At 40.4% G+C, this 16,546-nt stretch overlaps 1 protein-coding gene and 1 long non-coding RNA gene across 7 annotated transcripts in view; both read right to left on the bottom strand.

Moving 5' to 3' along the window:
- Positions 1-16,546, bottom strand: part of LOC132668744 (uncharacterized) — a 324,417-nt gene that overhangs the window by 130,192 nt on the left and 177,679 nt on the right. The gene's annotated exons all lie outside the window — the stretch shown is intronic.
- The window catches only part of MCTP2 (multiple C2 and transmembrane domain containing 2), a 239,439-nt gene that overhangs the window by 101,194 nt on the left and 121,699 nt on the right, over positions 1-16,546 (bottom strand). For all 6 annotated transcript variants that reach the window (XM_078448969.2, XM_078448972.2, XM_078448971.2 and 3 more), the window contains 2 exons: positions 12,714-12,900; positions 10,026-10,119 (listed from right to left, as the gene is read on the bottom strand). In XM_078448969.2, coding sequence (XP_078305095.2) covers positions 10,026-10,119; positions 12,714-12,900 — 281 coding nt within the window. The remainder of the gene's footprint in view (positions 1-10,025; positions 10,120-12,713; positions 12,901-16,546) is intronic.

The following is a 16,546-nucleotide window of genomic DNA, read 5'->3' as shown; positions in this document are numbered from 1 at the left end:
GGGGAGAAAAAAAGTGATCTCCCGTAATACGTGAAACGTCCAAATGTTCTCCCAATGGCACCGGGCACACGCACCAGGCAAACTGACGTACACACACTTGCGACAGCGCTTTTTGCTTTTTGGTCCACCTGGCTGCACAGGTAAAACACCTAGATGACCTCTTCTACATCCAGACACACGTCACCTCGACACGGTCCCACCACTGGCGACTCAGTTGCATGGTACTAGGGTTTCTAGAGGAAGATCCTTCCTGAAGTTAAGGGTAAAGCATCATGGCTCAGAAGGGGAGGCCCACAGAGCCACGCCAGAGTAAATTTCCATAAACCCTCCCTTCACGCCTTGTTTCCAAACATATGCATATAAACCTTACCACTGCATACTGGTACAAAGCGCTCATCTTAAAAACTTATTCTCTGACAATTTACCCCACACGATCCATCCTGATCTACCCTCTATTCCCCAACCCTATTATCGAGGTTGATGTGTCTTTCCCCCCACCCCTGACCAGCACACAGAGATGTGGGGCTGGGATACGCTTCCTATTCTGCATGTGGAATGACCTCTCCCTGCAATGCTCTCCCAACCCTTGGTCCTAACCAAAACACGAAGGCCAACTCACCTCCAAGACCTAGTTCAAGATGCATCATCTTCATAGAACTTTCTCTGCAACCTGAGGCTCCATGGCGCCTCCCCTTTCCCCCCAACCCCTATGATGATTAACTTGAAAATTATGATGCTTCACTGCATGGTGCACCTGCTGCTTTATCCGACAAATACTCTATGATCCCGGCAACGTAAACAACACCGTGCTACGAGCCGAGAGGGGTTTTCAAAGAAGAAACACTGATCTCTGTTGGTGCTGGGTCTAACTTTCCAAGTACGTCCTGCCTCCCTGAGTGGGTTGCAAGCTTTTCGAATCCAAAGAAAGGCCTCGGTGGAGTCACACAGGTGACCACGTCCTCACGTCACTGCTGCAGACATCCAGAGCATGGCACAGACGGGTCTATATTAGGGCTGCGAGATCCACAGAGGAAGAGAAGGACTCAGTTTTGCTGAAATGTTATTTAACTAAGTTTGCACGTTTCTACCATTCCAGCACAAACACAGAAAACATATAAGAACTAGTGACGTAAGAATTTTTCCTTCTTCTGACTCCATTCCCGTCACTAGTCAAGTTCGAAAAAAAAAAAGAAACACCAGCACCGTCTACTCCATTTGCCTAACATCTCCCCCTTTCCACTGTTGCACCCTGAAAATCCTCCAGGCACGTGATTTCTTCCAGGTCTCGGGAGAACGCTGTAGGCTCTGGAACATGCTGTCCCCTGGTTTTCAAATGCTTTCCTTTTACCTCTGCCGTGCTAACTCATCTCTGACATCCTTGTTAAAACATCGCAGGAACACCAAGCAGGTGTCCTTTTAATGAACCTTGGCATCCTGTTCTTGACCTTAGGAGTACAACTGTCATTACCACTGACCCGTGAACAACACACGTTTGAATCGTGCAGGTACACTCCTAGGTGGATTTTTTTTTTTTAAATAGATAATGCAGTATCATACCGCAAATGAATTTTCTCTTCCATGGTTTTCTTAATAACATTTTCTATTGGAAAAATACAGTATATAATACATATAACATACACGTATGTGTTACTCGGCTCTTTGTGTTATCAAAAAGGCTTCAGGTCAACAGTAGGCTATGAGTACTTAAAAGTTACATGCCCTTGGGTGGCTCAGTCTCTTAAGCGTCCGACTTCAGCTCAGGTGGTAATTTCACGGTTTGGGAGTTCAAGCCCCACTCCCCCCCCCCCCCCCCGCCACCCCATCCCACATTGGGCTCTCTGCTCTCAGCGCAGAGCCTGCTTCAGATCCTGTCTCCCTCTCTCTCTGACCCTCCCTGCTTCGTGTTCTCTCTCAAAAAATAAACAAGCAAACAAACATTAAAAAATTAAGAGTTAAATTCCAATTTTTGCCCATTTTGACTGTATGGACTCTCAATGCTCCTACCCCCGCCCCTTACTGTTCAAATGTCAACTGTGGATCCTGCTGGTTTAATTAGCCGCTTCATGTGGGAGCGAGGGTCAATGCCTATTCCCTGAGACATCCCCAGAGCCTACCATAGCCTTTCCCATAGAGCAGGTATGTTTGCTGAAAAAATTCATTAATTACTAAGAACCCAACTAATAAGATCCAAGTGACTCCTTTGTTAATTCGCAGGCCAAAAGCGCACTGAGTTCATTCACTCTCTAGGTCCTACTAATTTAAACACTGCTAAATATTACACATACTTCCAAACGCTGCGCCGACGAGAGTCCCATGTTCTTTGGCAGACTATTAAAGCAGATGGCGAGCCAAAGACAGATTTATATAGTTTTTGATGTGTTTTTAAAAAGTTGGTCTTGATTTGAGCCCAGCTATCCAATAGTTCTCAAGGAAATTAAAAGCATTCAATCACTATTGTTAAGGCTTTTAGAAATTGCAATTACAGTCGTCCCTTTGAAAATAGGGCATCTTTAAGAGGAGAGGTATTGCTATGGATACAACTTCAAACAGACAATGAAAACAAACCAGAAAATGGACAGGTGACTTAAAATTCCCAGTGAACAGTAACTGTAAGGCTCTTTTCCTCTGATACAAGCAGTCATGTTTTGAAGAAAACAAAAAACAATCAAAAAAATTCATGGTCAATGGAATAATTTATAGAAACTACTCAAAAGTCATGATTGCAGCATATGGCTGGAATATTTCTACTCTACAGTGTGGGATCTAAATGAAGTGTTTTGGTCAATAGTTTTTCAGAATAGCGCTCTTGTATGTAACAAAAAAACTGATGAGTCCCGCAAAAGTATTTTATATTGATAAAACTATTATTCAGATTATCAAAATGTGAAAGCAAGCACCAAAGTAGCTTAAGTATTAAACCAGTATTAAGAATTTTCCTACCAGGAAACACATTTTTTTTCTTTACTTTTATCAGGCAGCAGAAACAGAACAAAAAGAAAAAACATTTTAGACCGGTAACTAGATTTCTCAAAGTGTTCGTTGAAAAGCCAAGTGCGATGAGAAATCCTGGTATTTCTGACGTTATTTGATAGAAAATTATAAACAAAATATTAAGACAATAATCTTTGGAATTCTCCACATCAACCATAATCTACTCGAATAGATTTAATACAAAATGGAAATAGTATTTATTGAACATGCAATATGTGTCAGGCATGTTCACGTAAGTTTTAATTAACCCTCAAAATATCCGCAGGGAAGGGGACCTAAGGCCAGTATGTGGTAGAACCAAGATTTAAAATAGTTCTCCATTTCTGTGTCTGTTTTACACCATAATAGATATGGATTAGAATGAAAGCAGCTACCATAAAAATAAAGAGTAAAAAAATGGGGACTGAGTTCCATCTTTGACTAATAAGTCATTGCATTGAACACCGATTGACTTAACCCCTGAGTCACGATCTCTGAAGGCTCATTCACTGAATGAATGGAGAACTCTACCCCAGGCAGGAGAGATGATCCCTGTGTTTGGAACAACAGACCAAGAGCTCCTCCTAATGGCACTGGGAACTGGAAATGCCACCAAGATTTTGAGCAAGGTCCTCATTCACTTCCATGATACCTGCTGCCCCCTACAGGCAACTCTGAGAAAGGCTGAGCCACCAAGTTGCTTAAGGGTGTGTCTGAGGTACAGTAGGGACTCAATGAATATTTCTTGAAGGTCGCTAGATCTGCCACCAAGCTGACTTAGTTGACACAAGTTTTAAAAGCAACTGGGAAGCTATATCGGGCTCCCTGGAAAGAAGGTGGGGATTTGGGAATTACATGTATCTTTGTTCTCCTGGATCAGGTGCTACTGGGGACCCTATCCTGCTTATTTATCAAATGAAGCTACTTCACAATAACAAATATATATATATGGCAGTTGTCTTATTACCACTGGCAACAGAGAAAGGGTCCACGTGACAACCCTACTGCCAAGAAGTCACGAAGATCCAGACATATTTGAACGCTTTTTGCCTCTGATGGGTGGGTTTTGTAGGGCAAAATGTGCCAAAGAAGTTGCAAGGATGCAAGAAAAGTCCCCAGAAAACAAGTAACTCTAGGATGTGAGCAAAGGTGGTATTTCCGGTCTGTTCCTTCGTCGTCTCTTGATAGATACCTCCCCAGGTTCTCATCATGGCGGACAGATTATTACCATGACAAGAACGTGAAGACTTAAGGTAGGATTGTGCTACAAAGAGGAGAGATATTGAGATCTGTATTCCATTACATTGTTACATTATTTATTGTCATTCTACAAGGAGGTGGGCTTGCCACGCTGCTCCGCATGCTCTTTTGTTACCGTTGGCTTGGTGAGGTCAAGAAAACTCTCCTACGTTTCTACAACCCCCATTTTATGCCCAGAATTCTTAATGGGTAGGGGCACCTTGGCAGTGGTAACAGGGTAGAAGAATGAAGCAGAGGGAGACCGAACAATAGCCAGTCTTACCGCTAGAAGATTCCCTAGGGGAAAGGATGTCAACATATAAGAATTACTGTAAAGAATAAAGAGGAGGCTTAATTAACAGGAAGGAAGAAGTGTGAAACCCACACCTTGATTCAGAGAATATAAAAGAAGAGTCATTGACTAGGTGTTGAATTTGGCAGGTACTTTCTTTATGTACACGGTAGTTATGATGGCTTCAATACTGAAACATGGAAGCAACCCCTTAATGTTAAAATCTAGCAGGTTTCCCACCATAGTCTATCAATTATAATAAGGCTCTCCAGAACAATCCTCCCTATGTGTGCTAACATATAGTAAACAGTTTCCCACTTTTCACTGGTTGCTCTCTCAGTAGGTAGGTTAAGCATTGTCGTTTGTACCGAAATACAAACCTGATGAGAAAAGATTCAGTTCTTTGACAATTCTTCTATTTGTCTGTCACCTACATTATTATCCTTCATGATATAAACTCTGCTTTTTTCCCCACAGTATTAACTCATGAATCTGATGTAGCCCCGGGCAAAGTGGACGCTATGGCACCGTTCTCTCTGAGGGCTTTACCATAGAGGGAACCTGTTGCACACATCATTTCTCAGCTCTGTCCTGAACAAAATCTTCCTCTCACTTCATTAGAATGTGGGTTACTTTCTTCTCAAAACAGCTGAGTTTTAAGACTGGCAGCAGCTGAGTGGCATATGTGGGTCTCATTAAGCATTACCGACAGCCAGCCTCACCTTGAGTCTCAAAGTACAATTTATCATCTGTTTCGTGAATCAAGGCTATGGCCTGCTTTACTACAGAAGCAATAGCATCAGAATGGACAACCTATTACTTAAAAATTTTAGGTTACGTTGGACTCAAGGGGTTTGTGAGACAAACTCTTTAATAAAAATATCTGACAGGCTCTTCTATTAGAATGACTGCTTATGGCCATCCACATCTAATATTGGCTGTAGAGAACATTAAAATGTCTTTCACCAATTTTAGACGGACCGACTGCAAGAGAAGATACATTACTTTGGATTTTTTAAGCGTCGTCTCACTTATATACAAACAAATGCCAGACATAAAAAAAAAAAAAAATACCAAGCTACCTATAAATTCAAACATATGAGCATTGAATCGGTTCCATCACACAACAGAATGGCATATTTATAAAAGAATGCGTGAATTCAAAACTAATAAATATCTTTTTTATACATTAGAGCACTGAAGCCTTTATCTTTTGTAAATATCTTAATACTGGTGATATACGTAAATTTACATTATTAATATCCTCTAACACATTTGGAAAGGTACACTTTTTTTCTTCATTTAAAAAGCACATTTTTACTTCTCATTTGGAAAGAAATTCACTTTAGTGATTAGGCTTGTGTGTAAATAGTATACACACATATGTATATACATATGTGTATATATACAAAGTGTATATAAAGTGTATATATATTACGTATATCATATATACATCTACTATTTCAATGTTCTAAAATATTAGCAAAGTAATGGGGATTTAATGTCTCCAAAGTTTAATTTCTTCTCATGACTCTATATATTAGGCTGTATTTTTTTATGATTAGGTAATCATAACACCAATAACCACTAAGAGAGAGTATCCTACTTTGACCGCAGTGGCAATGTGCAGTTAATATTTTCTTTTTTGAAGTCCTCCTTGCTACGACAGAGATCACTTCAAAATGGGCAAACCGTTGACAAGAAGGCTGACCAAGTGCCTTCATTGCCCTTCTAGGACATGTACTCTGTACTCTGCAAACTCTTGACAATAACCTCCATACACAATACTACCAAGATCTCTCCCTGAACGTTAGCTTTATCAATGTTCTCCCGGAATCTTCTGTAAAACAAACTTAAAGCATCCGTTATTGTGGTTATTCAGTATTGTTTGTAAGAAAAAAAGAATGATCAAAAAGTAGGAAACTGTCTAAAATAATGACCATTCTCTGAGAACGCCCCTGGTTATTCCGAGTAAATACATTTCTTTTTTTATTTGCAGGAGTGAATGCTTTGTTTCCGGAGCCACTGCCATAGAACGCTCATTTATAAAGTACAGCAGGCTGGAAAAGGCGGGGCATGGGGTATAATTGGTTACTTATTTCTTAAATGTTTCTGGTACTGACAATCTTGGGTATACACACCTCTTCTGATTCACCAGCAGACAGCATTTTTCACCGCATAGCAATTGAATTGGTAACAATAATAACAGATAATGTGTGAGTCCCCACCATATGATACAGACGCTAACCTCTTGCAGGTCTTAATGACATCCCTATTGCTACCTCCCTGCAGTCTGAATCCATTTCTTTTCTTCATATAGAAAATTTGCTTTACAACCCTCTGCATTAGGTCCACTTTGTTGCCCTAAAGCAATATCCTGGTTGAGAATAGACCAGAGGATTCACACAGGAGCCTGCCAGCCAATAAAGAACACAGACTGTGAAATCTGGTTCTAAAAATAAAGATCAATGTGGTCTAAAGACATGTTTAGCTAATGACAAGGAACTTTGCTTCAATTCCGAGTGATGATTTTCCCATAAATAATACAGAGACAGTGAAACATCAGGGCATTTAGTCAAACCACACAGCATGACTGGATTTGTAACCACTGCTTTTTGTGACTGGAATCTTCTGGTACTTGTCTTCAGCCACTCCAAAACTATCTACGAGAATCTTGAATATAAAGAAAATGACAAAATGACAACATTTTCCCCCCAAATTATTCTTCTGAAAAGAGAGTTTTGCTTTATCTCCTGGCTTTTTTTTTTTTTTTTTTTTTTAGGTTCCTTTCTTATTCACTTTAATAGTCAAAATACTGTTTGGAAAAGCGACATTGACTTGAAACACCTCCACAAATACTAGTTTGGGGGGATGCAGAAAGGGTACCTGTCAGGACGGGTGAAATTAAGGAGGTTTTAAAAATGTGTTTCCACATACGGCTGTAGTTGTAAACAAGACTTTAAAAAAAAAAACAAAAACTTTTTTTAAAGAAAAACTTTTAATGCATTGCAGTTAGTTCCTACAGATTCAAAAACACGCGACTACAGACAGAATTTTTGAAAATATTGTTCTAAGGCATGAATGAGTTCTTGTGTTTGCGACGTTTCCTGAGACATCAGCAATCATAGATTCAAAAAGTACTATATTGAAACATTCAGACTGAAGCGAAAATAATCGGCTCCAGAAAACTAGTAGATACTCTAAATGTGCTGTAGTGATCATTAAACTACTAATGTCAAAGGCACATGTGAAATGGGTGAATTAAGTGTTTTCATAAACTGGAAAAAGTTTTAAAGAAAGGAAAGTTTGGGGCGCCTGGATGGCTCAGTTGGTTAAGCGTCCGACTTCGGCTCAGGTCATGATCTCACAGTTCATGAGTCTGAACTCTCACGTCGGGCTCTGTGCTGACGGCTCAGAGCCTGGAGCCTGCTTTGGAGTCTGTGTCTCCTCTCTCTCTGCCCCTCCCCCGCTTGTGCTCTGTCTCTGTCTCTGTCTCTGTCTTTCAAATATAAACAAACATTAAATTAAAAAAAAAAAAAAATAGAGGTGCCTGGGTGGCTCGGTTAAGTGTAGGACTTCAGCTCAAGTCACGACCTCATGGCTCATGAGTTCGAGCCCCACGTCAGGCTCTGTGCTGACAGCTCAGACCCTAGAGTCTGCTTCGGATTCTGTGTCTCCCCCTCTCTCTGCCTCTCCCATATTCATGCTCTGTCTCTCTCTGTCTCTTAATAATAAGTACACATGAAATTTTTTTTAATTTGAAAAAAAGGTTTTTTATTTAAACTTTCTTAAGAAAGGAAAATTTCTAAATCAATTATGAGACTATAAACATTTGCAACTAAATTAATGAATGTTCGAAGTAGTCATTTGAATATTTCATCTTTAACCCCCCAAATTCTTTAATTCATATTGGCCAAAATACCATTTTTGGATCTTCTCACTGGGTATTTCCTTAAGATCAATATCACCTTATTTCCCGTGGCTTATACAGCAATAATTTCTATTGGTTCATTTTTTGAGGGAGGGGAAGGAGAAGTCCTTTACAAAAAACAACTACGTTTATATTTTCCATCATTTTTGTAATATACAGTGCTTAAAGTTAAAATCATTTTTTTCTGGGGCAGCTGGCTCAGGCCATGATCTCACAGCTCGTGAGTTCGAGCCCTGCATAGGGCTCTGTGCTGACAGCTCGGAGTCTGGAGCCTGCTTTGGATTTGTATCCCCTTCTCTCGCTGCCCCTCCCCTGCTCATGCTCTGTCTCTATCTCTCAAAAATAAATAAATGTTAAAAAAAAAAATAAAATAAAATAAAATAAAATAAAATAAAATAAAATAAAAATTCTTTTTTCCAAAGTTGGATCTTCCTCACCCTCAGTCTCAAAAGTTGAGGTGACTGTCACATAGAACTTTCTGTGTAGAAGAGAGTAGACCACATTCTAAAAATAGGAGATGAATGGGTCCTTCAATACCTCGTCCACGCAGAAAACCATGCTGTAAAATATTCTTTGTATTTATCAATTTTCTTGGTAAATAGCACTTGCCATATCGTGTCTGAACTGCTAGCACAATGGGTTAATTTGGCAATCAGAGGAGAGTCTCCCTCCGAGCAGACATTGGAATGTCTGTATTACTCTCCTCATAGTTCAACATAACTCAGCACAAAGCATGTCTGCTCTATCTCTGTCTCAAATTTCAAGTTCGTGGGGCACCTGGGTGGCTCAGTCAGTTGGGTGCCTGACTTCGGCTCAGGTCATGATCTCTCGGTCCGTGAGTTCGAGCCCCGCGTCGGGCTCTGTGCTGACAGCTCAGAGCCTGGAGCCTGTTTCGGATTCTGTGTCTCCCTCTCTCTGCCCCTCCCCCACGTGTGCTCTGTCTCCCTCTGTCTCAAAAATAAACATTAAAAAAAAATTTTTTTTAAAGAAAGAAAATTATTTGAAAAAAAACGATTTTGTGAAAAAGGTTCATTAAGTGGAAAAAAAAACCTGCTTAAATGCATCTTTTTTTTTTTTTCTTCTATTACTCTATTTGGGTTTTTTGTTTGTTTGTTTTCAAATGTTTTATTTAAGTTCTAGTTAGGGACCGTAGAGTGTTACCTTGATTTCAGGAGTAGAATCCCGTGATTCATCCCTTACATACAACACCCAGTGCTCATCACAGCAAGTGCCCTCCTTAATATATGAAAGAGCATAATGGCTGCGTGTATACGCTTTCGCTCATGAAGACATTTAGTTTTATTATTTTTTTCTTTAGTTTTTAAGTTGATTTATTGATGAGAAATAGCATGAGTGGGGGAGGGGCAGAGACAGAGACACAGAATCCGAAGCAGGCTCCAGGCTCTGAGCTCTCATCACAGAGCCCGACACGGGGCCTGAACTCCCGAGACCAGGAGATCATGACCTGAGCCGAAGCCGGACGCTTAACCAACTGAGCCACCCGGGCGCCCCATGAAGACATTTTGCTTTGTCATCGGATCACTTCAAAGCGGGAAATAAATAAAAATGAAAATGAATTAAAAATGTTTATACCTGAGAAATCCGCTGCTAAGAGATCTACTGCCTTTAAGACCTTCACTTGTAAAATGCCGACGTCCTTCATATCTTTCAGGGAATTCTGTAAGCACTGAGGGGGAGCAAAGTAGATTATGCATGAGAATGACTTTCTAGTATACTATTTAATGCCATAAAGTCCTACAGAAGTACATTCTAGATTTATCATCACCTTTCTCGTGCAAAGCTTAGAAAAGTTCCAAAGTGCGTTATGTCAATGGGGCAGTTAGGCATTCATAGCAACCGATTAAAAGGGACTTCAGAATAAACCAATTATAACACACACAATCTACTCTTAACATCGCCCCCACTGATGGCACAGGTATCCCAAAATGTGGTACATCTCTCTCTTTTTTTTTTTTCATTTTTCATTCTCTTCTTCCCCTTCTTTCTCTTGATTAAAAGTTTTAAATCACTCGAAAAGGCAACATTATTCTGACCTCATTAGTACGAAATTTATGGATACCAGAGGACCCAACTTGGACCCTTTGCAGATACTTATTACTACTGGAAAGAGAGCTGGGATGGAAAGCGAGTGCGTTTTCTGGTTCACGTTTTAGCCACCTCATTAAATTAAACATTGAGCATGCAGTACCACCCTGTATTCACACTTATTTTATTTTTCGCTTTGCATGAGCCAATGCTTGAAAATCCTTAAGAATTATGCATATCGCAGGGGGGCCTGGGTGGCTCAGTCAGTTAAGCTTCCGACTTTGGCTCAGGACATGATCTCACGGTCCATGAGTTCGAGCCCCGTGTCGGGCTCTGCTGACAGCTCAGAACCTGGAGCCCGCTTCGGATTCTGTGTCTCCCTCTCTCTCTGCCCCTCCCCTACTCATGCTCTGTCTCTCTGTCTCTCAAAAATGAATAAATGTTTTAAAAAACTAAAAAAAAAAAAAAAAGAATTATGTATATTGCATGGATAGCAATATTTCGGTATTTCTGTACACGGCATCCTTCCGAAATGGTGCATGAAAGAGATAAGCGGATAAAGTATCTCTGCATGCCTCCAGAATACAGTTGCTGAAAAGATGCTGCTTTAAAACTTTTGGATATAATATTTCCGCTATCATTGTATCATTTGCTAAAAACCTGTGATAAGCAGGCCTTGGGGATTTGTGGGAGGATAGTAAAATCCTTGTTATTTAGACATTTCAGGATAGAATAACAGTAACTTAATAATAGTTCAGGTGTGCCTAACTTACTACGCATCATTTCTACGCACTTGTGAAAGTTGTTTCTGCTGTGCATTTCCAACCTAAAGAAAAAAAAAACAACACAAAAACCCAAAAAACAAAACAAAACCTGCAGTTTTTAAGCTAGTTTAAAATATTTTAATCTAAATGAAAACATTTGAAATAAATACTTTTACTGTTTAAATGTGAAAATGCCTTCAGTACGATCTAGTCTCACAAGCTAAAACTCAAGAAGTCTGGAACTTGTGTTTTTGACATGGCCTTCTTTCCCTCTAACACGCTGCCCAGCTCTTTAGCTGAAAACACACAAAAAAATTTCTATTTTGATGAGCCTCTTAAAATCCATTTTCCATTAGTACTCCTCAACTCCTGAGGCATTATTCAAAGCAGCCAGGATGATCTTACTTAAAATCACCTTATAAATACATGACCCTCCTTGTGAATTTGGTTAAGTTTGGTAATTTCTCCATGGGGAAGTCCAGGGGAAAGTTTTCAGTTTTATCATCAAATTTTCATACGCTTGACTGAAGTCATCAAAGAATATTAATAGTGGATTTTGTAGAAACTCCTCTAGAACAGGCCAACCTGGCACAAAGTCCGCATTGACCATAAGATGTGTGGTTGGGTTTTGTACTCCCGAAGATAAAGAATTATTCAATTAATCAATACACCTCACAGTGAAGGATTTTGGAGGCCCTACAGTTAACGCTGAGAATAATATTCCCATTAAATAGGGATTCTTCTTTGCTTCATTTTCGTGTTGTTCTTCTAAAACATGCCTTTCATGTGCGGCCATAAGACAAACGTATTGATTTACAAAGAAGACGGGATAAAAACAGAATGCAAATAAGGACACCTAGAAAGCCCGAGTACAGAAAATAAATGAAGAGCAACGAAGCCATTGGATTTAAAAATGCTGAGTGGACTTGTAAGCGCATTGCAACTACTCAGGCAAAAATCACACACTGCCATTATTATCCAGGGTAGTACAGAACACCATTCTGTGCCTGTCCGGGGCTTTGCGTTGCTTTATGAGACAGAAGCACTTTCTCACTCGATTCTCAGAGGTTCTGGAAAGGTGGGTGTAACATAGCCAACCTGATGGCTGGTAGAAAAAGAAAAAAAAAAAAAGGCTATTTCTATGAACTTCTATTAAAACTTGTTTTTACATATGTAGGCATGCTAAACAAGTTTGCCTCCTTGTGGATTTCAACGTTCTCCGAAGAGTTTCTGAGCGCTGAAAATTCAAAACACCATTTTCGGCTTTCAAAACAGCAAAGCCTAATCGACTTTCACCTTCTCGCTAATGCATTAACCTCTCGATCTGATGTCTTGTTTTATGAGACATGCCATTAAACTTTGGACAAAGATCTCTTTTCATGCATTTTTTTTTCTCTTAATTCATAGACTTTGTTTCAACCCCAAAGCGGAGGTGGTGGGGAGCAGCGGGGTGGCGAGGCAAAGCACTCACATATCGCTGGGCAATCTGCTTTCTCTCGCTGGGGTCTGCTAAGGGGCACACGCACAGATCAGAGACGGAGACTCCAGCACAGGGAGTGAGCGTGATCAACATCAGGAGGGCCCCCAGGCAGCTCTCCAGGGGCAGCTCCAAGCAGTTGGCTTGCTTCAGAGGCAGCGCTGCGATATCCACTTTACACCTGGAAACGTTGTAGGAACCAGAGAACGAAAAGGGATTACCTCCTGGCCGCTGCTGGCCTCCCAAAGCACCCGATTTTTATTTCATCATCCCCCAAACCCCACTCCCTCTCGGCATGCGTTTCTTGAGCGGTGAAGGTCACAGGGGCTCCCTGGCTCATAATTCTCACTCCCAGCCTAACACACCCTAAGGTTAAGGGGGGCGGGGAGGGGGGGGGAGACGTAATGAAACCAAAGAGAAGGCAACACAGAGGGGATGGCAGGTGGAAAAAAGAGGCAGATCTATGCCACATGAGGTCTGCCGGAAGACCATGAGCTCAAGAAGTAGGAAGAAAAAAGTTCCAAGGTCAAGCATTGCGGGGGAGGGCTCTAGCCGGCTTCTCTGCGTTGCGTCTTTCGCCAGCAAAGAAAATAAATGGTCGCGGTTGAAAAAAAGGGAGAAAAGACCAAAGAAGTGAAAGTGGCAGAGGGCTCACTGGAGAAACCATTTGCTTCCCGAGAAATGCCAACTGGTGAGTTTTTATTTAAAGCAACGTGTTAAGGTGTTTTCCTAATAGGCACGGTTCCACAGGGTTTCCCCAGGTGGACTGCTCTTGGACAAATGGAGCATGAAATGCTGTTGACTGATCCCATTTCGGCAACACTGCCAGGAAAAGGCTTCACCCATCTGCTATGAATTGCATGTTTTCCGTCTCTCAACAGCCAATGTTCTGGCGATGCTGGAAACCTCAAACACATTTATATACAGAAACAAACACCAAAAAGGAGGGCTGAGGTGCTAAGCCATTTATTTGCTTTAACACTGACAACTCTGGGTTTGGCTGGACCACACCTGCTTTGTTTACGCACAGGTGGATGAAAAAGGTAGGGTCGAGTCGAGGGAGGAAGGGTACGCAGTGGTAGTTCCCACTTCTAATACGTGTGCGCGCGCCCGTGTGTGTTAATTCTCATTTTCCCTCCATAGTTATTGAGCGAGATGAATATTCAAGACTGTATAAAGGAATCCCTGCCTCTCACAACGTGGCACAACGATAAATCGATGGATTCTTAGCCTAAATCTTGAATGGACTTTGCATGTTTGCAGATGGTTCGAAATAGGTAAACTTATCCAGCACATAAAGCAATGATATATAATGAGCCACATGATATATAATGAGTGCCGGTTTCATAAATTGGAAACCTTGCAATCTCTTCCCAAGTAAAGAGAAAAATATCAGTAATATTAAAATTCTATACCAGGTCTGACTACAGAATAAAATATATATGTTAATACTGATACGTACCTAAAATTAAATAGGTGTGGATAATTTATTTCCTAATTTCCAAACGCGATTCCAGTTTTGAGAAGGGATGGCAATTAGAGCTTTTGCATGTAATAAATTCAAGTGTATCTACCAGAGACACATTAGAGAAAAATGTCTTTTTAAATAATCCTCTCTGCTCTGAATCAAAACTTTTTTTTGTGGCAATAAAGAACCTTTGAAAGTTTGCTACCATGAAAATGGGGGTTACTAAATATTTTTCTTTCATAAGCAAGTATGTAAATGGAGAATTAATTTGGCTTGGAAGGAAAGAAATGTCAAGTGCTTTATAACGAAGCCTTTTCTACAAAACTACCCACAAATGTTTAACCAATGTAGTAGTTGCACATCTGCTTAGGAGTACTTTGCAAAGCATTATTTTACATCGTTTTTTTTTTTGCACTTCCATTGAATAAAGCTCTTTCTTGTGGAAAGAGAAATGACCCAAATTTGGCAGAGTTTTTTCTGGTGGTCGCTTTCGTTAGTCCAAATTAGCAATAACCTATTTATGGAACATTCATCTTAATATCATTACTGATGACAATTTATTTTCATCCTTTGAATTTTACCTTCCTGTTAATAGCGGCGGCTTTGTTTTTTGAACAACCGGAAGTTACTTGGAGACGAGAGGCAAATTAGGGGCCAAAAATGGCGCATCATTAGGCGACGATAAAATTTCTCTTCGGTAATTCCAAACCGAACCTTACGTTAATTCTAAAAAGTCATCTACAAAGACTGTGAACAGCGTTAGCATGTTTATAATAACTCTGCAAACTCTCACACTGCCTGTTGCAAGGCACAACTCATTGGAATAGAGCAGTTTATTAAACAAATGTCGAATCACGTACCAGACAAAGTGCAAAGTAGGCACTGGGTTTCTTCTTAGAGATTACACATCTCCACAAACTTTTTAGGCCTTTCTGTCCCCCGTGAAACTTTTGCACCTACCCCATTTCGAAACATTCTTTGGATGGTGAAGAAAGAACACATACGTGAAGACAGCCCCGCCTATTTTAGATAAAAGAGTCCTATACAGTCTACATGCCCAATTAGCTAATGAGTGGGGTTAGCCAAATACTTACTTTTATTTCCATAGTGATTTAAAAGAACAAATTAAATTGATAGATCACCATCATGTCAATCATAATTAAACACTGATCCTTCTGCACCGGGGTTATGACCCAGCCTCTTAGGGTCCCTGCCCCATTATGCAAATTGATATCTTAAGAATTAAGAATGAATTTACATCTACCCTCTCTCTAGTGTGAACAACTAGCTCCCATATAAAGATGACGTTTGGGGCCGGGGTGAGGGGGAGGGAGAGGCGTCTGGGGGGCTCAGTTGGATAGGCGCCCGGCTTTAGCCCAGGTCATGATCCTGTGATTCGTGGGTTCGAGGCCCGCGTCGGGCTCTGTGCTGACAGCTCAGAGGCTGCTTCGGATTCTGTCTCCCTCTGTCTCTGTCCCTCCCCTGCTCATATTCTGCCTCTCTCAAAAATAAATAAACATTTTTAAAAAATTACAAAAAAATTAAAAAAAAAACATGACTTTTTCAATTTTTTAAAGTAGGTTCCACACCCAACATGGGGCCTGAAATCAAACCCTGAGATCAAGGGTCATGTGCTCTACCCACTGAGCTAGCCAGGCACCCCGTCTAAAGAGGACTTTCTATAAACTTTCTGCAACTGAATTGCCCTCTTCCTCTCTTCTACCCACCTGGCTTTCACATTTATTTCCACATTCTGGAAGAAAGGAGGAAAGCTGGGGGTAAGAAGAAATGAATTCCATACAAGAACCCGTCCTCTGTTTTACTCTGTTCCAACCTTAGCCCACGTTGTTCCAGCTGATCCTCATGTCTGAAGGAGAATCAGAAGCTCTGGAGATTAGCCAGAGGCTGGAAGAATTATTTATATTAACGCCAAGCCAGGAAGGAGTTACTGTATTATCAGCAAAAGCAGGAGAAAAAAAAAAAAATTATAAAGGGGACTTGTCTTATGCAAACTGGTGTAGCCACTGTGGAAAACTATGGATGTTCCTCAAAAAGTTACAAAGAGAGCTACCTTATGGTCCAGCAATGGGACTACTGTAGATTTTTCCAAAGAATACAAGAAAACTAATGCAAAGGGATACCTGCAAATCTATGTTTATAGCAGCATTATTTATAATAAGCCAAGATATGGAAGCAACGCAAGTGTCCATCAACTGATGAATAAAGATGATGTGAAATATGTATGTTTTATATATGTATATACACACACACACACACACACACACATATATATGTGTGTGTGTATTATATGTTATGTATATATGTTATATATATGTAATATATGTTATATATGTGATAT

This window comes from Panthera onca, chromosome B3, assembly GCF_046562875.1.
Source record: "Panthera onca isolate mPanOnc1 chromosome B3, mPanOnc1 haplotype 2, whole genome shotgun sequence".
In the NCBI taxonomy this organism is placed as follows: Eukaryota; Metazoa; Chordata; class Mammalia; order Carnivora; family Felidae; genus Panthera; species Panthera onca.
The sequence above is the reverse complement of the archived record's forward strand: the minus strand, read 5'-3'. Positions and strand labels throughout refer to the sequence as shown.